Source organism: Tribolium castaneum, chromosome 10 (genome assembly GCF_031307605.1).
Source record: "Tribolium castaneum strain GA2 chromosome 10, icTriCast1.1, whole genome shotgun sequence".
Taxonomy (NCBI): domain Eukaryota; kingdom Metazoa; phylum Arthropoda; class Insecta; order Coleoptera; family Tenebrionidae; genus Tribolium; species Tribolium castaneum.
The window spans coordinates 6250790-6278137 of NC_087403.1; the positions used below are offsets into that span (position 1 = coordinate 6250790).

The window sequence follows — 27348 nt, forward strand, 5'->3', positions numbered from 1 at the left end:
TAAAAAAATTGATAACCATTAAAGAATAGCACCAGAGGAGCTCACGGAACAAATTAGCCAGAATAAAGGGAATTTAAGGAAATTTCGAAGAGTTTTGGTGGTTTTGGGAGTGGAATTCATTAGATGTCGCTCAGGTAGCTGCCTAGCTTACCGGTGAATTTGACACTTTGACATTCAGGAGTTGGTGAAAAGTTGTCACACGAAGTCCAGGTGATTTTGCGGCACAAACTTCTCGCAAAGTACGAAATGAGCTTTTTGCGTAACCCGCGAACCCTTCTGGAGGCATCGAAAGCTCCGAAGTAGGTGCAGGTGCAAACTGCACCACTTAGTGCCTTCCAGTCATCGTCTTACATAATATTGTCATATTTTTATTTCAGACAGTTTCGATTAATGTCACAGCTTGGCGATTTAGGGAGCGGGGCTGGGAAAGGGGGCGGCGGCGGCGGCACAATTCGCGAAGCCGGGGGTGCCTTCGGCAAGGCTGAAGCCGCCAAGGAAGAGGAGTATTTCTATAAAAAGGTTAGATGCACCGGCTAATAATAGATTTGTTTATAGTTTTTTTTAAGCAAAGGGAACAGTTATCGAAACTGAAAGACGATTTAAAGAACGAAATTAATTTCCACGAGGAGCAAATCAAGAGACATCAAGATGCGATCAATCGCCACAAGCAGAGAGTCACCGAAATCGACAAGGAGTAATTTCATATTTGAGTTCCACAGCTTGAAAGTAGATTTCTTAGATTGGAAAATATGTTCACGTTTACTGTATGATATAGGTATTATTTTCAAATAAATATTATCGCCTTCACTGTGTGTTTTTCTCAATTGTGTGTGGCACACCATATTTATTTTTTCGATAAAAATGATGGTTACGTAATATTTGTTTAGTGTTTGACACTGCGTACTACGATGCCCTTAAAGGGCCACGATCACAAATTTTTCAAACTGTTAAATTAATAAAATCTTGGACCTTAAGTAAATAGTCGCATTGCGAGCTTTAAAAGTCGTATTGCGTGCTTTAATGTTGCATTGCGAGTTTTAAAGTCGCATTGCGAGCTTTAAAGTCGCATTGCGAGCTTTAAAGTCGATTGCGAGCTTTAAAGTCGATTGCGAGCTTTAAAGTCGATTGCGAGCTTTAAAGTCGATTGCGAGCTTTAAAGTCGATTGCGAGCTTTAAAGTCGCATTGCGAGCTTGTGTGCGGTAGAAACATGAAATAACTCAAAAAACTTGTTACAACGTGTACAAAACACACCCCCAATGTTCCGCAATGACCAGTCTATAGGAAGAAAAAAGGCATAATAATATTGTTTTGTATATGTAAATAAATTTTACGTGGCATAAGTATACAGGGTGATTCAAAAGAGTCAGATCTTTTTTTGGGTAGTGGTAAAAGACATACAACTAAGTTAAAACTTTCTATAACAAAAAGTTATATAAGCCTTTTTTAGGATAGCTTTTTAAAGGTTAGATTCTTGTTTTAAGCACTTAATATCATGTTTTTTTGAAATAATTGGCGGTAATGGCGGCCCTTCAGCATAAAAAATGCAGTGTTGCCATCCGCTGGGTGGCAAATTCGAAATTGGCGCCGGTGTGCGCTTGAGCTGTAAAATGACCGAACCCAGTCGGTAACTCGACAACCCGTAGTTGTATTTCTCATTGATCAGCTAGTACACTGTATGCGTTTGTTGCTTGCTGTGGGGTAACCGTGCCATATTAAGTTACAGAAATAAAAACAAATAGTCGAGTTAATTCGACTAGTAAAAACTGTTTTTAGTGATGTATTTAAGGATATGTTCATTATTATGTTGTGCAATCCTATTTGGATTTGCGACAGCAGCACAGGTAAGTTACAAATGTTCATCATTCCTACTCGTTCGGGGCCTAAACTTGTGTCTTAAATGTTGGAGCTCGTCCGAGCTTTGAGGTTTTTTCTTGGCGAAAGCGCGTCAAAAATATTTATGTTAATGTGCACGAACGCAAATTAATAACAATGACGAGACGCATACGAAAATGTTTACATTGTATCATCTATAATTTCGATTTTCCGGACAGACGGCATTCGCCTTCCAAAAAAATCATCGCTCCTGCAGATGGTATTTTGTTTACGCGCTTTTACTGATTTTAATTTAATGCCAACCTTTAGTCGGCCAAATAAATCATTTTACAAGATCATAAAACTTCTTCCTTTTCTACGGATCGTAAATATCGCCAATATTCCGAAAAATCAATCAGCAAATGGACAAACACAAGGACTTCGTCATTGATAAGCATTTTGCATAATTAATTACTTCTAATGAAACATTCCATTAAAACCGAACGAAGCCTCCTGTTACAACCATTGCAAAACTGAAGAAATATTTTGCTGCATCCCTACCTCATAAATTCCATAAATTAAGCTTGCACTAAGCGTTTTGACAAAGACTGCTTTTTTACGTAACTTAAAATAATCACACTTATAAATTATTTATAATGTAGTAGTAAATGGAAGAAATGATGCGTAAAAACTCGTTTCGAGATGTATATCCATCTTGCTACATTTTGTTTCCATAATTTTTAATTGCAACAATGCTCATTTGAGCGGAATTAGGGATAATTAAATGGAATTACAAATTAGAATTGCATGTTAAACATTTTAATTCCTAACGAAGTGTATTCACTTGAAACGCGCATAAATATTCTTATTTAATTTGGTCGCAGAAAATTATCAGCCTGGAAATGTATATTTAAAATTAACGCAAATTGTGATGCTGTAAAATCTGTCAAAAGAGGTTTTAATGATGTATCGCAAGGGAGATCATAACAACACCCTCTGTTAAGATTTTCACCTTTGTAGGTAATTTACTTATCTCTTCTATTCCACTAATTTGCTTTTGAGAGAAAATGGGGTGAGGTTTGCTAATTCCAGATGTAATATACTGGTGGTTCGTGGTATTTAACTCCGCGATTCATTTTTGCATCTGATTTTCGTGACTAAAGCGAAGAAATTGTTTTCATTTCTATTAATACATCAAGGAGTGTTCTCGTATAGACGTATTTATTCATACAGTCTGATTGAATCAAGGGATACAGTTTTGTGCAAGATTGAAGGTCGCCTTAAATCTGCTTCAGCACATCTGTATCATTTTTGCGGAAAAATACGCAAGGCGGAGGTTTTTCACAAGCACTTGAAACGTATCATGATTTTCGTGAGAATTTCAGTCAATGGAGATTTTACAGCTACCGTAACAGGTCATGTCGTTATTTTATTGATGGGGAACCAAAAATAGCATTAACATGTCTCCGTGCTTTCGGAGAAAACTGAATTGGTCAGTTTGAAAAGTTGGCAAAATCGGGATTTATTTAGTACATAAATTGGCGAATTGGCAGTAGAGCAATTCCAGTTTAATGTGGTGGACGATAAAGCATGCTGTCAGGTTGTAATTTAGTTAAATGAATATTTCATCCTATTTATTCATTTATTAAATCGTAATTAAAACGGACTTAACTGCATGGGATAGTTTATTATCACTTTTATGTCAGACTCCTGTAGTTAGCATTAAGCTTAACAAATTCGATTAGCACCGATAATGCATGATTATTACTAAAATCAGTGTTATCTCATGTCGGGACATTTATTACTAATTCGAGTGTTTCGTGATTATATAATTGTATTAAATATCATTGCTTGAATTTATCATTGGGGTGAAGTTGCCATTAAAAAGAAATCATAATTGCTTACGTAACACATTTACCATTAAAATTGTTTCATTAAAATGGAAGCGTATACGAAGGCTATTTTTGCATCGATGAATATTTTAGCAGTACCGTGTCAATTCAGGCCATAAATAATTCGAATGTGTCCACCCCGTAACAATTAAACTTTTATCAAAATTGAATTGTTTTTAAACAATCCATAATTTGTTAATATTTTTGATTTATGTGATGCGTCCAGAGAGATTCTCCTTTTTGCTCGGTAATGCCCTTGCGAGAGATTAAAGGAACTTTGTGTCGCCGATGACACTAAGACCCCGCGATTTATCATTATTTTTATTGTTCGCTGTATTCCTTTATTATAAATCAAGGACGCTTGTGTTTCCAAGGTAAGGAACAAAAACTTGGTTAGGGTATAAGCAGTGAAGCGCTGTTTATTTGTGAGGTATTTTTGGAAATGGTTACTTTAGTAATGTGCGGGTCGTATGTTTATTGTTTACTTCCAACTTTGCTTTTTGGGTGGTTTTACAAAAATGATCAATACTTCGGTTGCGATGTTACTGTCATTTTAACCACAAAGAGTTTCATTTCCGCTAATGTAAGAAATCCTGCATTGTTACGCCTGTTATTGATACAACGTTGTTGCAGTATCAATCGGATGTTTACTCAGTACAGATAGTCACCTAAGCGAGATGCTTGCCAACAATCTCAATATTTATCGAAAAATTACTAACGATATGATCAAAAATAAGAACAGTTCATCCAAAATAGAAAACAAATGAGTCTCGTTTCCGGCGATTTTTAAGTGACGGAGGTTTTTGAAGCTATCTGTATTGGCGTAGACGGACTTCCCCGTCCACAAAATAATACGAATCGATAGTTTGGCTACTGTTCCCGCCGACTCCGCATTTAATAAACAACATATTTGATAGCAATTCATGTCGTTCGAAGTGTTATTCATCAATGTCATTTTTAACCGAACGAAGCTAAATTGAAATATAGGACTGCAAGTGATAACAAGCAGATTTACCAATAATGGTAATTTGCACAACTGGGTTGTGTTCTTTTTGGTGCTGAGAGTGCTTTGTTGCACTTTGTGTGAATCACTCAGTATACTCTTCCTTTATTACGTCACCGCGAAAATATTACCATGGCAGACTATAGTAAATGCTGCTTTTCCATTAACAACAGGAATAGAGAAACCTCAAAGGAGTCTCTTGAAGGATTTTTAACTGTCATTTTGTGTCTGGGTGGAAAGCTGTTGGAAGTGCCTCGAGCAGCTTATGGAACAGACTTATTATGAAATAAATTTTGAAAAAATACCGCGCTGAAATTACAATCCTGCTGTTGTTGCCAAAATTCACTAAAATGTTGTAACGTTATATTTATTGCCAAAACACCTCGTCCAAATGCCAGTATTTAGCGTCGTTAATTTCCAACAAAAAGGAGAACTAAATATTTTATACGCTGCATGTAGTCAACATTTTGTTAATTTTATTTAAAAGTAAATAATCGTTGCCAGTGAATTATTAATTCGAGTTTGGGAGATATCGATTGTTATTCGGTATGAACTTCATTATTTATAACAACAGTTTTGTAACGAACGTTAAATATAATTACAAATTCATAATAATAAGTACAGTTTGCATTTCAGTTATTTTCGTGTGTTCGATACATGAAACACGAATTTGACAGCTTTAAAACCGGGATGAAAATTTTATAACTTGAAGCAGAAGGATCAAAGGATTTTTTAACTGATTCGTTTGGAATGAATCATCCTTAATTACACTGTCTGTGAATGCACTTTGATATTTGTAAACAACTTCAATGTAGTTTAATTTTTCCAAATACGCACAATGTAGCCTTGAAAATGAAAGTTCAAACAGGACTGCGGCACGGACGGGTTTGCAAAATAAAACTCGGATAAATTAGTTTTTGTTAATTTGCTCAAACTTTTTGAAATAAATTTATTCCGAAGTCCGCATTTGCCCCCGGATGAGTTTTAAATTGTGACCAGAGCGTGCTTGTCGGCTTGTATGAAGTTGTAAAATCTAAATTGACATGGAACATCTTCATACAATCAAAGTGCATTCATTATTTATTTGTTTTGGTTGTGTTTATTCTAATTGCTTTATTTTTCCGAGTTCTGTGTAAATTTATGACGTTTATACTGGACCTTGTTTATCGCAGCAATTTAATAAAATTTTTCTAAGTTTGCTTTTGAATTTGAAGAACGGATGCGGATACTGTTAGTCGTTGACGTAAACGGAAGAAACCTATACCTATTTATAAGTGGGCACCAACCGCATATGTAGCGCATATAGAGACGTAAACACAATGCCATGCTCCTAAAATTCATGTGCATTTATTTTCTTAGAGTGGCTTTGATATTAAAAATATGGCTTGATGATGTCAATGCGAATTCCGCAATTTGGCGTATTTTTTCTAAATTATCTTGCAGAAGTTGTTTATAGCCAGCTTCTCAGAAGTTTATCTGTGAGTATTTTACAGTCCGGCCCATGAATTAAATCATTTGTGTTTTGAATTATTATTTTACACTTTTAACTTCTGATCCCTCAACTATAATTTGATAGCGAATGGCAGAGTTTTTATTTCCAAATAATCGTCCGCGATAAGTTATAAATAATTCTTACAAATTTGTTGTCATTTTTAATTTTAGGTTGTAAGATAAGGCAAATTATTGAATGAATAAAAATTTGCATGTGGATGTCGTAATTTTTGTACGAGGGGTAAGCAAGTACCTGTTGCGTGATTAAAAAGTTAAGTTCCGATTAACTTCCTTTATCTAGCACGGAGTGTCATTTACATATAAATGTGTTATTCTGTGATACCAAGTGAAGTTTCTTGAATTTATTAAATATGTTATACGTGTATGTGATTACTAACGCCGCTGTTTGATGCTTCATATGTTATTCCAGAAAGCGATCGATTTAATTAAGGGACAAATTTAATTTATTTACTGACTGAACTTAAGTTGATTAATATCCATAGTGTTTCGACTCGTTCTCAAATTAATCTCGGAATTTTTTAATTGAAGAGGAAGGTACTAAATAATGTTTTAGAAGACCGTGACATACTTCCAGATTCCATCACCTATTTAGGATTTTTCAAAAAAATTTATTTGTCCCGTATTATCAACTGTTATCACTGTTCATTACATCTTTATATTGCATTATTGTAGCAGTTGTAAAAATACAATATAGTAAGAGGTTCAAATCAACATCATTTGTTACAATACCTATTCTGATTTATCATTTTATCAAATCAGGTGATTTGATAATGCTGAAATTTTCAGAATAAGAGAAAAATTTTAATGTCCTTAACCTCTTTATGAATGATAATTATAAATTATATGGCTCAAATATATATTTTGGGTAAATTTGTTTAAGTGTATTATCTGTTTAAAATAGAGGGTTACCGGTTCGTGTGCAAGTACGTGGTTCAATGATCTTTAAATATTTTTGTAATTATTTGTTTTCCTCAATTTATTTTTAGCTTGAAGATTTATTTATATTTTTGTACTCAGGTGTGTACGCTTTTTTTATAAATAATTGTGGCTGCTGTTAAGCAGCAAGTCCTAGATTCGCTAATCAGTATCAACGTCAAAATGATTTGCAAAGTTATTTTCCGTAGGACCATAAAATTTATCATTATTACATTTATCTCTTTGTGTGCTATTTGCTTTGAAATTACTTCCATCTTAGTCTCGGAGATAACATGTTGCAGATTTTGTTGAGAAATGCATTTCCGTGCTAGGTGTGTGTTCTTGTGATGGCCGATGGCGCATACTTAAAACTACCTGAACATGTCCGCGTAGGTCGGCCATCCTTACCATTTGTGATGACCTACTAACCGTATATCTCTTATAACACCTTACATAAGTTGAGCATTCTGTTCGCTACACGGGAACTCTTCGGTCTCTTGAAATTTTGTTAAAGCAAACGTGTGGAAGCAAATATAATTAGTGTGGGTTGGTATTAATTTCCTAACGATCATCATTTACCAGATACTCCCTCTATACATCAAGCCTCTGCTCGGATCATTTATTCCAACATCATATTACTAGAGATGCTTCCCTTTCAAACTGGATCACCTTAGTTTTATCTTTCTCAGGTCCTTTGTTCCCTTCTCATCTTTATCACGACGCACATAGCAATTTCGTTTTAATTAACTTAATTAAATTTGTGGACGATCTAATATAAAATGTATTTGATATCAGGAAAATGCTCGAGCAGGTGGTCGGGCATTTTTTGAGAAATTTCACAAATTACCCAATCCGCCCAATTACGTGGACTCATTCTTACATATGGTACTGTCACGTGACTTGACCACATGGAGCAGCAGATGCACATTTTTTACGAAAAAAATTTAAATCCTACATCAAGTTCTATTTATAGGCAATTGACCATGATGCGCCATTGTGTCGGGAAATATCAAATTCTTGCAAAACCGGTGCTTGTGATTTTGCAACATGTAAATCAGGGTTAAGAGGTTAAAGATTTTCTATGAATGAATATTTCTGATAGAGATTTGTTTTAGAACAATTAAGCATCTAATTTTGGCAATTAACACAGCGTTCCGAGAAATGCTACTTAATTACCTAAACTGCCAGATACAATTAATTAATGTAATTATTTTGATACAGTTCCACTCACATGATTAGTCATCATTTGTCTGAAGCATGAGATTAAAAATTGTATCTCGTACTTTCATTTAGTGAAATTATTTTAGCCAAATGAAAAGGAAGCTACAGCGAATTGGATCGAAATAGCGAAATCGTGTTCCATGGTGCATAAAAAACAAATTACCATATAATTGGTGATTTTGTATACAAATAATAATTTTATTTAAACTAGTAGTCGCTTCCGATTAACAATCAGGGCATTTAATTTAATTTTTATGCTAGATTATCTTAATTTGCATTTATTAGAATAAGGCATTTTCCCAATCGGAATATGTTATTACGGTCACGTTTCTGTTTAACAATTCTCCACTTAATAACTTAAATTAGCAATAATCGGTCGATTAAAGTGATATCCATAACGAACTAATGTAGTGCATAATATATTTTTTAATGTAATCGTCGCTCGGAATATTTTGCTCGCGAGTTTTATGTATGCATATCCGCTAAACTAAATTACTGGAACACCAATAACGCAGAATATGAGTGTTCGAGCGAAAGATTTATTCAACAAAAACGCGTGTTTCATGCTTGATATATGAATGTCAGATTTATTGGAGTGGTGCTTATAATTTCAACACGATATTAGATTTTTTTTTTCGGTTGGAATAAGATTCAGGATCGATGAGTGTGTATCTCCGCTAATTAAATTTTAAATTAAGATGATCTCAGAGGAACGTTTTATTCTTTTATTAATTTGTTAATCCGTTTTTAACATGTAATTTAATCAATCTGTTGGCTGTCCTAAGGGAAGATTAGGCGACATGCTGAAGAATATAAAATGTCGTATCTAGTTGGGGTGGTTGTAACGGCTTAAACTTTTCTCATCAGCACATTTTTGACGCCATTTTGTTTGATCTAATGGATCTACAATGGATGAAAAATCGCGAAACTTCCGGCAGCGTGCACATAACCATCGGAATTTTAATTAATAAATTTATTAGAATCAGATGTAAACTACACTGATCAAATTAACTTGTTAGAACTGTTGATAACAATTTAAATTCGAAAATGTGTTGACCAGTTACGAATGATGTAATGTTTTTATAAATAAGCATACACGGGAAGTCATGTTTTGGGTGTTATTCACGATTGAAAAACCGTCGACAATTTGCATATTGTCAGCTGGTGAAAGTAATAACAATTATAAATTTCCAAGATCAAATAAAATCTAATCCAACTAACCGTGACAGTGAAGTCATTTACCCTCAACTTTGGCAATACTTTTGATTGCCATGCCCAACTGCACTTACGGTACATTTCGACAAACACTCATTCATGTTTTAGTTTAGTTAACAAGAATTTTTCACGGTTTAATATTTTACTGATTTGGGTGAAAAATTTGGTTTAAATACAGCGTTCACATTTTGAATAATTAAATAAAAATGTGTTCAAATCGATTAGATTTGGAGTTACGAGTTTCTATAAAATTTGTTCCGATTTGTTTGTTTTTTCCTCTCGGAAGTAATTAGTAATTTTCTGCGTAAAGTGTGTTTGGAGAGTATAATTCGAAATAAGTCAGGTAAACGGTATGGTGCATTAAAGGTTTAATTCTGAATAATTCAGAAGACGTGATGAAAATTCATTTACGATTAACTTCGGACTTTACATTTAAAATGTGAGGATGCTCGGAGCCTAAATATTTATTTTTTGATTAATTAGTCAAGCACAAAATCGAAGTGATTTTCGGATTTGGCAAATTTCGGTTGTTTATCTGCAAAGGAGCTATTTAGTTTCATTGTTTGTTTAAGTTTGGATTATTAACAGAATTACGTTAGTTTATGTTCCGTGACTTCGGTTTTATTAAATTTCTAACTAGTCAGAGATCAGTTGTCGAAGTGTTTTAGTTTAATTATAAAGTTGGGACCCAGCTTTCCACCCTGTCATCGGAAAATTTCTTGGAACACACTTTGAAAGTAAGTTTATCGATGAATATAATCAACGGAAATTACACACAAACTTTTCCCGAAGTACGTATTTACCGAGACTTGTACTCATACTTCCAATCCGAGGTTAATGAAATTTTCTCGGTGATTCGTTCGTCTCTTTTAATCAGTGATGACGATAACTAATGTCAGACTGTTATCTTCAATGCAACGTCGAATATATTCGAGGAAAATTTACATAAAAGACGTAATATGACTTAAACTTGTTCTCAGTTGATGTAAATTTTCATTGCCGTTGAAAACGAGACAAGCAAGGTAATCGAAAGTATTTTTATCGAGTGAATTCCCAATTTGCATAACGCCACTTCAAAATTTTCCTCCACGCATTTTTCGTCCCTAAACTTCAAAAAAACACAAATCGCAAGAGACTCAGCAACATAACAAATCGAGTTTAAGTAATCCCAGGTGATCTTGATACCGATCGTAAATTTTCTACATGGCTAAAATGCTGTTTCCATTCCCTGTTGTCTTAAAATATATAATTAATGCAAATGGATAGGTGTACAATGTGGAAATTTTCAGACTGCTGCAAACTGAAATAAATTTGCAGTTTAAATACCATTACTGTTGGAATTGGAGCTATGACATAAAACCCACCGGTTTATGCATTTTATCCATGCAAAACCCTCCTTTTGCAACTTTGTGGTTTCAAACATTGAATTTTTTCGTCTTAATCTGCGTGGCTTAAGAATGAATCATGAAGCTGTAATCTGAACACAACTAGTCTAAATAAAGATCATTTTAAACCATATGGAGCACGTTTTTTATTTAACTACAATAAATTGCGGGAAAAATCAAATGATAAGAACCCATAATGTAACTCGGGTCCTTTTTAATCCGTGCCAAATTATTTCGTAATGTGTGGTTTGAAAGGGTTATCCTGCTGTAAATTACAACTGTGTTTAATTAAAACCGGGCCTTCTGATTAATGGCTACCAGAATCGTCTTAAGATATCTTGAGAGATATAGGGGTTACAAGGAAATCTCCTCGAAAATTAGATCTGAGCTTTCGAACTCCGCGAAAGTAGATTAACAACACATCTGGACACAAAACATACCCAAAAATTGAATCATCATAAATTTCAACAAAACTAATTACCTTCCAAAAGAATTTTAATTTTGAAAAGATTATTTGTTTTAGGGGAAATATTATAAAGGGAAATACACACCGTTACAAGGGTTCGCAAAATTTGATAAAAAATTTAATATACGTATTTTTAATCTCGTCTCCGAAATTGTTTTTCATAAAGTTTGACAGACTTAAAAAAGTTTTACTTTGTTATTTGTATTTGCTTGCCGGTGGAAATATAACAATTGCAAACCTTTTTTGCGTTTTAATTTGTAAAGAATCCTGAGCATTCTAATTATTTCGTTATTTCATAAAAGGAGTATTTCGTTCGGTCCGTGATTGTCCTAAGTTCAAGACTGCGTATCCAAATAATGTCTTATTTCTGGAAGTTTATTGTATCCCAAGTTGGACTCTTAATTCCAACTGTAATAAATTCCAAGATTCAAAATTAGATTCTTTGATTCATTAAGTGGTTGGAGAATTTCAGTAATAATACAACATTATTGGTTTTTATCGTTTTATTTAATTCACAACCGCATTTTTCCATTTTAAAAAGTAATGAAATTTTTTATGAAGTTGTCCAACCGAAATGATAAAATAGATTCGACGTCGCAAATTGAAATCGACGGCCGCACCCGTGAACTCCATAACATTTTCATTTTGTTTACTTACTTTATAGCGTTGATTGTACCATTTTTACGTAATTTCTATTTATTTTATTTAAAGGCGAGATATAGCCATCTTTTAATTAATATTATCTCTATTATTGTTGCTATCATCACGGACTAATCTCGATCTATTCTTATACACAACATACGTTTTATTTTCAAAGATCACGTTCAGAGTAATTTTTCACTTTGGCTCATAAAAATCAAACATTTTACGAACAGTAGTAGACATTTTTGTTGATCCTAATTTAATGGTTCGTGTGGGCGTCCTGTTATGAGTACTAATCATTATAGTTACTGATTTTTTAGTCCAAATTAAACAAATTTTTAAATATTCTCTATTGATAACTTCGTTGTTCTCTAAAAATAAGTGAAAAATCTAGTTACAATTATTACGCTAAATATATCTGCATTTTCGGAATCAAGATTCTCACGATACTGAAATGTGACCATACGAGTATCGGTTTGCAAGTTTGTTGTAATTTATTCTGAAACCAATTACAGTTGTTACAAGATTAACTCGTGTCAGTTTCAGCTAACCTTGTTCCAAGTTTTAATCTTATTTTATTCGTGACAAATGCTCGAATTTGTAGCTGCAGTGCAACCTCCATAAATGGTTTGTCTTAAACGTTTGTCACAAAATGAAATCATCCTTGGTTGTCGCAAAACATTCGTGCGCATTCGGCCATAAATAATAGTTTCCAACGAGAAACAAATACATCTTTTGACAAACTTTAGAAAAATGTAAAAAGCAGGTAGCAAACAGGCAGGTAATGGACTGTCTGTCATAAAATAACGGGAGGCACTCGAATTAGGGTCGAATGGTTACTCAAAATTCTTGAGCTAATGTTCCTCCCAGCGGAGTTTGAAATTTTTCCGAATGTATGTAAGGTGCGTAGTATCTTCACTTGGATTAGATCAGATAGTTGACGTTTACATAAAACACAAAGTAAATATTTACCCAGAGATAGATGTGGGACTGGTATACTCCCAGATTTTTCACAAAACGCTTTTGCTCTATTTGCTAAATTAAACAAATTATGGAGTAATTCCTGTCATATCTCTCTCGCATCACGGGATTAATTACCGAAAGAGCTTCAATTATATCATTTTACATCGAAACTTTTGATTAAATTATGATTATAACAATGGAATTTTCATTAAAAATATCAAACGAGCCTACGATACAAGATGGCAAGACAAAGGAGAGTCGCTTATTACATAATACCCCCATCTTGAATTCACCTTTAGCAAATAAAACACTTCTCTCTGTTCAACCAACGACAAAATATTCTCGTTTCTTTAATCGGATTTAATTTTTAATCTTTTGAGTGTTTAGAAGTATTGAAAGCAAGTCGATAAAATAAAAAGGCATCCATCAAAGCGTAATCTGGTTGAAACAGAGTGAAACCCTCTCTTATTCCGCCGACAATGCCATTTCCTGTCCAAGATGTCATTATAAAATATTTTTGATAGTGCAAGCTGAACAAAAATGGGTCTATTGTTTAATATGTATGATGAGATGACACATCCGAATCAGTATAGTGCAAATTGAAATGAGCACAGTCAAGAGTTGTGGTCGCAAATATTTTCTAACCTTGACAGACAATACTCGAATATTTGCGCTACGTAAAGTTCATTTTTTCTTGTGGAATTGATATTGTGTTTTCGTTCATATTGTACAGTCTCTTCAAGATAATGTTTTATTGTAGATCATAAATGTCGCTCACACTTATGTACATACGTAGCAATAACCTCTATCAACTTCAAGGAGTAGTTTTGCAACGCATTTTCAATTCGACGTTATCAAAACAAAATAAAAGTTGATTCAGTGTCTAAAACTTCCATAAACATGCAATACACTTAAAGGAGATTTTTCCTCAGTAAACATAAAAATCTTACTATAAAAGTTTTAACTCGCTAATAAAAACACCCATTCATCACATATTCAGGTGGATTTTATCCAGAGCTTGAATAAAAATCATTCTCCCTTGCTCTTTTTTATTTAGAGACTGATGTTCTTTTACCACCGCCGTATATGACAGTTTAATTGTCGCTTCGAGCGGGGCTCTTTTATATGTTCGCACGGTCAAAATCAGATACATTTCTTCACACCCTTTCACTCAAATTCGCTTATTCAACCGGATGGAAACAAAATGAACACGACGTGAAAAATTTTACAAAATATAAATTCTCTTTCGACACGGTGGCGAGTTTTCGCCCAAATCGATAGGTTTTATCGATTCGATTTTATCAAGTTAGACATCGGATGTAGCACCTTTAACTCAATATTTTAACAGAGTGAAATATTGGAAAATCGTAAGCGATGAACTTGACATTTCATCGCCGTTAATTTTTTAAATGCTCGTATTTCATCTTAAAAACGAAACGCTGTTTATCCAGAAGCTTTACACTGAAACCGTTAACCATTCTCACAATTATTTGGCAAGAGGAACACTCATATCTTATCATGTTGTGGTGTTTGAAAAATGCAACAAGACTTATTTTTCTGGAAACGTACCAACTCTGCAAACTAATTCCACTTCAGGTCGCAAAATAAAATTTTATTGCAACGCCAAAATATTTACTCGAATAATAAACCACGGGCGCTTTCGAAGACAATTTTGAGTACCTCACCCTTATATCATTCAGGTACTATTACAGTTGTAAATGTTAATAAACCGAGCCTGAACAGAAAGGCTTTTAAATATATAAAATTCAATTTGCGCACCTTCGGCTTTATAGGTACTGTATTATTTAAAATGGAAAATAGTTAACAGTGAGAGCAACTGAATAAACAAAAACTTTGGTTTTTAAAAAAGATCCATAAATATACATTATAATTTTGTAATAAGGTAATGAAATATTGTTATACAAAAAGATATATATTTTTTGGTCACCGATTATGAAGATACATAGAACCTCTGTTCCAAAATAAATGTTTAAATAGGCGTGCGTTGGCCCCAAACACGAGTTAATTAATTGTTATGAGTAAAAAGGAGGATCGTTTTGTGTCATTATCATTTCGGATAATTTCAACAGGTTTTCTGCGTTTTAATTAAATGTTGGTCCCTTGCCGGGTCGGCGCTATTTCATACATTATCATATCATCCACACAATGAATTCTGTTGATATTCCATTCGGAATCCTCGGTAGCAAAGCAAGAACTAATTACTCCCGTTGCCACTAGATTACCCCAAACAACGACATCGCTTTGTGCGACCCGTATCACTCTTCTTTTTGTCTTTTTACTTTCACTGATCGCTCGAATCGGAAATTCCCAACGTGTCCGCTTTTACATTCACTGACTTAACTAGAAATACTTGAAGTTTTCAAAAGTACTTGTCACAGAGTTGAGTTCCTACAAGGTCTAGTTCTAATGTTATCCCCCCTAACATTCCAGCTTTGGAGCGGACAGTGCGATACATTTAAATTCCGTCGGTTTACTTGAATTTTCAAATTCGATAACAAATTTTACTCAGGACCTCACATGAATGAGAAAGTCAAAATCAAGTGGCAAATTAGAATTAATTTATTCCCAGAGATGCCGCTTTTAGATTCGGAACCACATTTGCGGTTGACGGCAATGGTCAACCGCAAAAGGTTTAGTTCTTATTAACTTCCGTTATTGACTTGAAGAAATTTGATTCTCATTTGTCATTTGTGACATAAATATTAGAATGTTTGTTTTATTACGAAGCTCTGATTTACTCGGAAAATATTTGCGCTTCTTGCTTGGTTTACTCTAAACGACCCAAATTTTTGACTTTCACAGTGGAAAAAATATTTGTTGGAATTGAACTGTTCGGGGATTTTGTTACATGTAAATGGAAATGTCGGTCATTTGTTATCGTTCATAAGGAAATTGTTCACTGTTTGTTTAGGACATATCTAATCGATTTCGATGAACAATTATTAGATCCATTACTTGGGTCGAAAAATCAATGACAATAGTTTCGTAATGTGGAAATTGTTGACTTGATAAGTAATCGTTATTTCTAAGACGAAAAACTCGCAAGTTTCCTTCAATTATGTTCATAAACTAAGAAATAATTCATTATTTGATTTGCCTGTTTCAATTAGACAATGTAAAATAACATCAATTAAAATTAGAGTTTAACCTCAAATTTGAGTCAAATAGTCTATAAAAGCAAGCTATAAACCAGAAAATTCATAAATTGTATTCAAAAAAAAGTAAAACATGGCTGTTTTTTGTAAATCATGTTTACTTAGAGCAATAGATAATATAATTATAATTACACAGTTTATTTGTTTTATAATGTTAATATATAATAATAATATTCTTTCTATAAAAAAAAGAAAGAAAAGACAGAAGAAGAAACGTTGCTATTTAGTCGAAGGTAACAACGATACCTTTAGAAGTTTCCAGAGGCTGTCAGAAGAATTGGTGTCAATAATATAATTTTTTTGAGCAATAAGCCCTAACGTCCAATACGTAAAATAATTACACCATTCATTCATTTGTTTTACAATTTTGCAAATTGTTATGTATACAAAGATCAATAGATACTATAATTACGCCGTTTATTTATTTGTTTTATAATGTTAATATATAATAATAATATTTTATCTATAAAAAAAAGAAAGAAAAGATAGAAGAAGAAACATTGCTATTTAGTCGAAGGTAACAACGATACCTTTAGAAGTTTCCAGAGGCTGTCAGAAGAATTGGTGTCAATAATATAATTTTTTTTGAGCAAGAAGCCCTAACGTCCAATACGTAAAATAATTACACCATTCATTCATTTGTTTTACAATTTTGCAAATTGTTATGTATACAAAGATCAACAGATAATATAATTACTCCGTTTATTTATTTGTTTTATAATGTTAATATATAATAATAATATTCTTTCTATAAAAAAAAAGAAAGAAAAGACAGAAGAAGAAACGTTGCTATTTAGTCGAAGGTAACAACGATACCTTTAGAAGTTTCCAGAGGCTGTCAGAAGAATTGGTGTCAATAATATAATTTTTTTGAGCAATAAGCCCTAACGTCCAATACGTAAAATAATTACACCATTCATTCATTTGTTTTACAATTTTGCAAATTGTTATGTATACAAAGATCAATAGATACTATAATTACGCCGTTTATTTATTTGTTTTATAATGTTAATATATAATAATAATATTTTATCTATAAAAAAAAGAAAGAAAAGATAGAAGAAGAAACATTGCTATTTAGTCGAAGGTAACAACGATACCTTTAGAAGTTTCCAGAGGCTGTCAGAAGAATTGGTGTCAATAATATAATTTTTTTTGAGCAAGAAGCCCTAACGTCCAATACGTAAAATAATTACACCATTCATTCATTTGTTTTACAATTTTGCAAATTGTTATGTATACAAAGATCAACAGATAATATAATTACTCCGTTTATTTATTTGTTTTATAATGTTAATATATAATAATAATATTCTTTCTATAAAAAAAAAGAAAGAAAAGACAGAAGAAGAAACGTTGCTATTTAGTCGAAGGTAACAACGATACCTTTAGAAGTTTCCAGAGGCTGTCAGAAGAATTGGTGTCAATAATATAATTTTTTTTGAGCAAGAAGCCCTAACGTCCAATACGTAAAATAATTACACCATTCATTCATTTGTTTTTACAATTTTGCAAATTGTTATGTATACAAAGATCAATAGATAATATAATTACCCCGTTTATTTATTTGTTTTATAATGTTTAATGTATAATAATATTCTTTCTATAAAAAAAGAAAGAAAAGACAGAAGAAGAAACGTTGCTATTTAGTCTAAGGTAACAACGATACCTTTAGAAGTTTCCAGAGGCTGTCAGAAGAATTGGTGTCAATAATATAATTTTTTTTGAGCAAGAAGCCCTAACGTCCAGTACGTAAAATAATTACACCATTCATTCATTTGTTTTACAATTTTGCAAATTGTTATGTATACAAAGATCAACAGATAATATAATTACGCCGTTTATTTATTTGTTTTATAATGTTAATATATAATAATAATATTCTTTCTATAAAAAAAAGAAAGAAAAGACAGAAGAAGAAACATTGCTATTTAGTCGAAGGTAACAACGATACCTTTAGAAGTTTCCAGAGGCTGTCAGAAGAATTGGTGTCAATAATATAATTTTTTTTGAGCAAGAAGCCCTAACGTCCAATACGTAAAATAATTACACCATTCATTCATTTGTTTTTACAATTTTGCAAATTGTTATGTATACAAAGATCAATAGATAATATAATTACCCCGTTTATTTATTTGTTTTATAATGTTTAATGTATAATAATATTCTTTCTATAAAAAAAGAAAGAAAAGACAGAAGAAGAAACGTTGCTATTTAGTCTAAGGTAACAACGATACCTTTAGAAGTTTCCAGAGGCTGTCAGAAGAATTGGTGTCAATAATATAATTTTTTTGAGCAAGAAGCCCTAACGTCCAGTACGTAAAATAATTACACCATTCATTCATTTGTTTTACAATTTTGCAAATTGTTATGTATACAAAGATCAACAGATAATATAATTACGCCGTTTATTTATTTGTTTTATAATGTTAATATATAATAATAATATTCTTTCTATAAAAAAAAGAAAGAAAAGACAGAAGAAGAAACATTGCTATTTAGTCGAAGGTAACAACGATACCTTTAGAAGTTTCCAGAGGCTGTCAGAAGAATTGGTGTCAATAATATAATTTTTTGAGCAATAAGCCCTAACGTCCAATACGTAAAATAATTACACCATTCATTCATTTGTTTTTACAATTTTGCAAATTGTTATGTATACAAAGATCAATAGATAATATAATTACCCCGTTTATTTATGTTTTATAATGTTAATATATAATAATAATATTCTTTCTATAAAAAAAAGAAAGAAAAGACAGAAGAAGAAACGTTGCTATTTAATCTAAGGTAACAACGATACCTTTAGAAGTTTCCAGAGGCTGTCAGAAGAATTGGTGTCAATAATATAATTTTTTGAGCAATAAGCCCTAACGTCCAATACGTAAAATAATTACACCATTCATTCATTTGTTTTACAATTTTGCAAATTGTTATGTATACAAAGATCAATAGATACTATAATTACGCCGTTTATTTATTTGTTTTATAATGTTAATATATAATATTAATATTCTTTCTATAAAAAGAAAAGAAAGAAAAGACAGAAGAAGAAACGTTGCTATTTAGTTGAAGGTAACAACGATACCTTTAGAAGTTTCCAGAGGCTGTCAGAAGAATTGGTGTCAATAATATAATTTTTTTGAGCAATAAGCCTAGCGTCCAATATGTAAAATAATTACACCACTTATTCATTTGTTATACAATTTTGCAAATTGTTATGTATACAAAGATCCTCCCTCTAAATATGAAAGTGTAATTAATATGCATAACAATCCATAGCATTTAATCTACGTATTATTTTAAACACTATAGATATAAATGTAATTAAAGACGATTTATTATTTCTGCTTAGATAACTGTTGTAAAATTAAACCTGCCAATGTCAAAAACATATTTACAGATTTGTTTTACTGTACTAATGAATGCATGAATGGGGTTAAATAAATATGCAATTAGAACATGAAGTATTTTTCCTAAAAAAAGCAAAGAAAAGAAGAAGAAAAAAGTTTTCCTACCCAGGAATACCATTAGAAGATCCAAAAATCTTCCAAAAATACATTGTTTTTCTTTTTAATATTTCATTTATTCTGCATATAGGACAATATATTCCTCCTAAAACGACGGCGCCTTTATTCCTTTTAAAACACGTTTTCATGCATAAATATGCAAGAGTACCAATTTTTGTCTTTATATAAATTATTTTCCTACGAAGGAAAAAAATGACAAAAATTCAACTTTGTAAAATTCCTTTTTAGTTTTTAAAGGTGGCGATACCGTTTTTCAAAATATTGTAGTTCAAATTACGATGCAACGTTTTAAAACATATATGTAAGGCTTTTTCCAGAAGAAAGAAAAACAATCAATTGTAGGAAGCCTACAGTTTAAAACTATAAGTAATTAATAATTAACTTCGTAGACCAATATAAAAACAACAGCTCTGTGTTCACGAGTTTACTCTTTCAAGTAATTGTTTTGTAAAGCAAAAATTATTAAAAATTAGAAGTGATTGAACACTAGATCAAATAATTTAACTTACTTCATTAATACAGGAAGATCTCGGTAAAGAAAAAATAAAAATAAAGAAAATGAGTTTTCAAACCAAAGTAATAATTATTGTTTGCACCAATGGTACAAGAAAGGAGGAACCCATATTAATTATAAAACCTTACTGTGGGTTTTTCAAATCAAAACTGCTCGATTGAGACAGACGCTATTTTTGAAGAAGACCTATCGAAGATGTCAATAAAGTTTGCGTAGTATAAAAGAAAAATTTATTCGTGTATAAATGAAAACTATACAATGCAGTCTTCGAAACTTTTTGAGCAATTTTATAATACAAAAATCATTAAAAACTAGAATCGAATAAATGTAAAATTTTTAACCTCGGTCGTATATTATATGAGGACTCTGGGTAATGTCATATTACCCATCTCTGTTGTAATACTATACTATACTATTTTTACAAAAATAATCTTTTATGAAAAAAGTTTCTTCTCCTCGGAGAAAAACCCTGTAGAATATATATTTATTTATTTTATCGTTGTCCAATTTATGATGGAACTGTTATTTAAAACAATTCATTTTAATGTTTTAGGATTATGCGGTAGGATGAGTTTAATATACCTTAAACTATATAGCTGTCTCTAGAAATAAGAGGAAGAATCAAGTGTAGGAAGCCTACAGTTTAAACAATAAATACTTAATGATTTATTTCGTAGACCAATATAAAAACGACAAAATAGCGCTTATTAGCACAAACCGAAAATTTCAAAAAGCATCTAAATGGACAAATCAAAAAAGTGGAGAACATACTGCATTTAGCAGTCAACCTCAGCTCATTATGCTTCAGAGAAGAAGAAGAGAAATTGAAATGTAGGAAGCCTACAGTTTAAACAAAAAATAATAAATAAGTAATTGTTTTATAAAGCAAAAATTATAAAAGATTAGAAGCGGTTCAAAAATAGATCAAATAATTTTATAATAATTTTATAATAATTTTATAATAAATTTATAATAATTTTAAATTTTAAGAGCCCGCTAAGAAAAGAGCCCGATGTAGAAAAAAATATGAAAATTTAATGGACAAAATGAAAAACATCTTAAAAAAATAAAAGAGGTTTCAAACCAGACCTGTCTGGAAATAATACTCCCCAAGTCGGAATACCTAAGAATAAATGACTAATTTTTTTGCACCAAAAGTACAATACAAGTACAAGTAGTACAATACAAGTACAAGTAGTACAATACAAGTACAAGTAGTACAATACAAGTACAAGTAGTACAAAGTACAAGTACAAAAGTACCATATTACGAGTAATTGTCAAACTGGGTGTTTTTCAAATCAAGACTAAAAATAATCTCGATTAACACAGACGATGTTTTTGAAGAAGGCCTACCGAAAATATCAATAGAATTTGTAGTAAAAAAAGAAAAAATTGTTCTTGGAAGACAAAAATAGTTTTTGTAACGCATAATAAGGAGCAGTGTTTAAAAAAGATAGTAATTTTCACTTAAATTACGATGCAGTATTCAAAGGAGTTAGTGATTGAGCAATTTTATAATACAAAATTATAAGTAATTATATGTAAGAACAAATGATTCATTTTCTGCACCAAAAATGCAAGGAGAGTAACCCATATTAATTGTAAAATTGGAAGGGACAACTGTGCGTTTTTCAAATCAAGTCTAAAAATAATCTCGATTGAGACAGACAATGCTTTTGAAGAAGGTCTACTGAAAATGTTAATTGAATTTGTATTAAAAGAGAAAAAATTGTCCTTGGAAGATACAAATTTTTTTAACGCACTACATCGGGCAGTGTTTAAAAAAGATAGTAATTGCCACTGCCACTCAAAATACGATTCGAAGGTGTTTGTGATTGAGCAATTTTATAATACAAAAATATTAAAAACTAGAACCGGAAAAATGTAGTAAATTTTTTACCCAAGATCTAGGGTGTAATAAATAAATACGTACCTGTATTTATTAAAGAGAGTACTTTTTTATATGTTTATACCAAGATGTAGAATGATGAGAAGTTATTGAAACGGGAATCGGGTGAAAAAACCTGTGACATTAATTGTCCGTGAGGGACTCCAATTTTTGATAATTTCTGCTCTACAAAATATTTCTTTTTGGATTAAATTAAATTAAATACATAGTCTAGAAACGGTAAAAAAAATGTGTAACAATCTGGACTTGAGTCCCAAAATTATAATCATGTTACGAAATTTTTTACTCGCATTGTTCCTTGGGCAGGTGACAATAATACCGAATAAAAAAACCGATGAAACACTTGAATGAAGTTCCTTTTAGTTGCGCAATTGTTGACGGAGACAATTCATTTTTGAAACTATTTTAATTGTTTAATAACCTTTGATTTCCAAAAACAACTGCGGAAGCTTTTTGCATAATAGAGTCATTGTAATAGCTGAGTTGTTTGAGCTGTTCTTTCTCAACCCACCTAACAATTTGTGTTTTCCCCTAACGTTAGCGATACTGAGGTGGAATGATTTTATTCGTCTGCTTTATTTCATTTTTTGTTAACCATAATTACTTTAATTGTTCAACACGTAAGACACCTTTGGCGAGCTTTTCAACAAGTTTTTCGATTCAGTAAACTTCTGATAACAATCTCTTCTGGAGAATATTATCTAACGTCCACTTAAACGAAGGGGGTACCCAGATGAACAAATTTCGGTATCAAAAACGATTTTGCATTTCAACAACTTTTGTCCTAGAAAGTTGCTGTAGTCTGGAAACGAGTGTCCAAATGATGAAAAAGTTCCGAACATTTTTTTCTGGCGTTGTCTTAAACTTGGGCAATTGATTTGATCCGGTTCTAATTTCTAATAATTTTTGCTTACAAAACAATTACTTCTGCTGGGGGTCTACGACATGGTTCTAATTTTTAATTATTTTTGCTTTACAAAAAGTTACTCCGTTGGGAATTGGGATATGGTTCTAATTTTTAATAATTTTTGCTTTAAAAAACAACTGCTGTTGGGAATCTACCCCTTCGTTTTGTGTAAAATGGTGAGGGTGGTTTTGCCAAATACGTAACCACCACAATTGTTGCACACGGTTGTTTGATCCAAATTTTAATAGGCATGGCTATAAAATGTTCTTTGACGAATAAAATGTGACGAATAAAGAATTCGGGAAATACTTGGGGTTATCTGGAAGTTCCGCAAAGATGCGCAATTGTTTAATTAATTAATTGTTTAAATGAAACCACTAATTTATCCATTTGTTGTCCATTGTCCAAATCAAAAGCATGATCTGGAAATGAGTTTCGAAAATGTGGACATTAAGTGCAAACATTTTTTACACTTGGGCAATTTGTTTGTTTTTTTCACCGAAAAGTAGTTGCTCTTTGGACTTTTCAACAAGTATGTTGATAACAATCTTCTGGAAAATATTATCTAACGTTCACTTAAACAAGGGGGGTACCCAGATGCACAAAATTCGGTATCAAAAACGATTTTGAATTTTAACAACTTTTGCCCTAGACAATTGCTGTAGTCTGGAAACGAGTGTCCAAATGACGAAAAAGTTCCGAACATTTTTTTCTGGCTTTATCTTAAAGTTGGGCAATTGATTTGATCCGGTTCTAATTTTTAATAATTTTTGCTTAGAAAACAATTACTTCTGCTGGGGGTCTACGACGTGGTTCTAATTTTTAATAATTTTTGCTTTACAAAAAGTTACTCCGTTGGGAATTGGGATATGGTTCTAATTTTTAATAATTTTTGCTTTAAAAAACAACTGCTGTTGGGAATCTACCCCTTCGTTTTGTGTAAAATGGTGAGGGTGGTTTTGCCAAATACGTAACCACCACAATTGTTGCACACGGTTGTTTGATCCAAATTTTAATAGGCATGGCTATAAAATGTTTTTTGACGAATAAAATGTGACAAAAAAAAATTCGGGAAATACTTGGGATTACCTTGAAGTTCCGCAAAGATGCGCAATTGTTTAATTAATGAATTGTTTAAATGAAGCCACTAATTTATCCATTTGTTGTCCATTGTCCAAATTAAAAGCATGATCTGGAAATGAGTTTCGAAAATGTGGACATTCAGTGCAAACATTTTTTTACACTTGGGCAATTTGTTTGTTTTTTTCACCGAAAACTAGTTGCTCTTTGGACCTGCGAAACACGTCTTTCTTAAACTACAATCAATCAAAATAAAATAAAAACGTATTTATCGCTGCACCGATAGTGCTTACGCAGTAAATAAATATTTTCGTCCAATTAGTGGAATAATTGTGTGCAACGTGGTTTGTTTGGCGTTAGAAAAATCGCAAATAGTACGGACCTGTCGGGGTAGAGCGAACGGATGCTGCAAAAGCAGCGCAGACAATTATTGATTAGTCCTGCCTTCTGGCCGCCATTCGCACCTCATCCTGCAGTATTGCTAGGGTTGTAACAGGGAAAACATAGTCATATTTAGAAAAATCGGCCTTAAAAGTCGCCCTCGATTTGAAAGAATTGCACCAAGTGAGTACAGCATTAAATATCCTTCGATATTTGTTGCTCACGATGTGTTTTTCAATTTTTTTGCCTTGATGCACAAGCACCCGATTAAAGCAAATATGTCACTGATGAATTAGTTCCGGGAGACAAATCGGCCACAAGGTGCCGCCCCATTTATTCGGCCGCAGGACTGCCTTCTGACAGGCGATTTTTGTTGCAGGGCAGCGGTCCGCGCAACAGTGACATCACCTTCACCGACGATGCCGACATCGAAGGAAGCGGGATCGGAGAGGTGACCCATGACCTGGAATCGAGCGGGTCTGGCTTCGGACCGGACGACGAAGACACGCCTCTGAAGCCGCACGTTACGTTCAACCCGAGTGAGTCCCTTTCCTTGGTGCAAATTTTAATGTTGTTAATTTGAATTTTTCTAGATGTGCATTCTGACCCAGACAGCGGCTTCCCGAGGAACAACATCGAGACGTCAGACCGCGACGTGATCGTCGAGCAGAGACCGAAGATCGAGTCAGAGCCTGCACCCCCGAGTCCCACCAATAATCCGGAAGTGACCATGAACCGAAAAACGGAAGACCGCCATACCTCATTTTTTGCTCAACCGGGAATCCTGGCGGGTGAGTTTCCGGGTTGTGGGGCTTTTGATTCGAATCAGACTGTTTCAGCTGTTATTGGTGGAGCAGTGGTCGGTCTTTTGTGCGCTATATTAGTGGTGATGTTCATCGTGTATAGGATGCGTAAAAAAGACGAGGGCTCGTACGCTTTAGGTGAACCGAAACAGTCGCCAACAACTACTTCATATAGTAGGGGAAACAATAAGGAGTTCTACGCCTGAAAGTAGTGTTTTAATTAGGGACTGACTTAACGTAACGATCTGCGGTGGGTTAGCCTGAAGGACACGTTAGGGACTGAATCTCTGATGGTAGTGCAGCTTCATGTCAAATAACGTTTACAACCATACTCATTAATAAACGCACATTTTACTAATAAATTGACGCGTTTCGATACGTAACTTCTTTTCTCAGTAACGTTTTTCAGTAAATTTATTTTTTATAAAAGTATTGAGGAATTTTTAATAGATTCGGTCTAATTGCAAAAACTGCCAATGACGTGAGTGAACAGCTATGTGTAATGGGGTTCATTGTTTCTAAAATAAATGTCTGAAAGTTGTTAGTTCATTCATCGCATTTACAGTGGAATGTGTATATATAAATGTATCAAACAACAAAAACACTAAATGTTTTTCGTCCATTTTTATCTTTTGAGTGTATAGTACACGCAACAGCAGCTCTTTTGTTACACTTCATGTCATTTAATATTGTTTGACTGGGAATGCATGATATTGTCTTTGTCGTACTATATGCTCAAACTATACTTAAAGGTACCTATTTAATATAGTAATAATTAAAGTAATAAAAGAAATGACTAAATAACCCACATAGGAATTAGTAATGAACGGTGGATTGATATGTAACGCAGGATTTTGCAGACGCTCATGAAGAACACTCGATTGAACTTTGTTACATTCCTCTTTCATAAGAAATAACTTGTTACGATATAGTAGCTTTTACTTTATTATTTAATTATATTTATAATGATGAGCTTTGTAACTTCCTGCACCGGAGATGGAAAAGTCAGCACCGGAACGTAGTTGCCGATTTTCCCATTTCCCTTTTGCCAATATCTGTTGCTCTGCAGGTCACATAGTGTAAATATAATAGTAGGCATTGCAGCTATTAAGAATAATAATTACATAGTTTGCAATATACACCAGCACTGCATACTATTATACATAATTATAATACGATTAATTTGTTTTTATATTTATTTAACCATTTATGTTGTTTCGGGAGAAATATTATATAATGTGAATTATATATCTTTACTACTTCAATAACATTTTTTATTATACATGATATAAGCTCTTCAATAACAATTGTATAGTATTGAATAGAATAAATGAAACGAGTATGTATGCACGATGTTATAAGTAGGTTTAATAATAACATTCAATGTAAATAAACGTGGTGTGAAGCTGAAACACTGACTGCAAATACCATTATTAAACCTACTTAATATCAGCTCTGTTTTCAAATAGAACATTTTGCGCATTTTTCATTTTCAGTTGTAACTTTGGATACCCGATCGTAGCAACATCATGTTTACATACTCAAATGTGTACAATCCAGTTGTAAATAAAAGAAATCTGAATCCCGGCCTATTCTTCCAACCTTTGTCATTTCCCACACTCAAACACATAATAAACAGGCTGTTTTTCCAGTTAGTTAACCGAAGATTTCAAAAAGCATCCAAAAGAAGACAGGTAGCGCTTGTTAGCACAAATCGAAAATTTCAAAAAGCAAAAAAAAGGAGATAGGCAGCACTTATCAGCGCAAATCGAAAATTTCAAAAAGCACCCAAAAGAAGACAGGTAGCGCTTGTTAGCACAAATCGAAAATTTCAAAAAGCAAAAAAAAAGGAGATAGGCAGCACTTATCAGCGCAAATCGAAAATTTCAAAAAGCATCCAAAAGAAGACAGGTAGCGCTTGTTAGCACAAATCGAAAATTTCAAAAAGCAAAAAAAAAGGAGATAGGCAGCACTTATCAGCGCAAATCGAAAATTTCAAAAAGCACCCAAAAGAAGACA

At 32.7% G+C, this 27348-nt stretch overlaps 2 protein-coding genes across 2 annotated transcripts; both read left to right on the top strand.

Annotated features, from left to right (window-relative positions):
• The first annotated feature begins 99 nt into the window (after nucleotides 1-99).
• LOC660203 (ATPase inhibitor mai-2, mitochondrial) lies at nucleotides 100-807 on the top strand. The gene is made up of 3 exons (XM_966457.4): nucleotides 100-299; nucleotides 378-519; nucleotides 567-807. The coding sequence occupies exons 1-3, from the start codon at nucleotides 247-249 to the stop codon at nucleotides 696-698; spliced, it is 327 nt and encodes a 108-aa protein (XP_971550.1). The 5' UTR covers nucleotides 100-246; the 3' UTR covers nucleotides 699-807.
• An 832-nt stretch (nucleotides 808-1639) lies between these two features.
• On the top strand, nucleotides 1640-26911 carry Sdc (Syndecan). The gene is made up of 4 exons (XM_008201175.3): nucleotides 1640-1842; nucleotides 24906-25065; nucleotides 25120-25317; nucleotides 25366-26911. The coding sequence occupies exons 1-4, from the start codon at nucleotides 1777-1779 to the stop codon at nucleotides 25533-25535; spliced, it is 594 nt and encodes a 197-aa protein (XP_008199397.1). The 5' UTR covers nucleotides 1640-1776; the 3' UTR covers nucleotides 25536-26911.
• The last annotated feature ends 437 nt before the right edge of the window (nucleotides 26912-27348 follow it).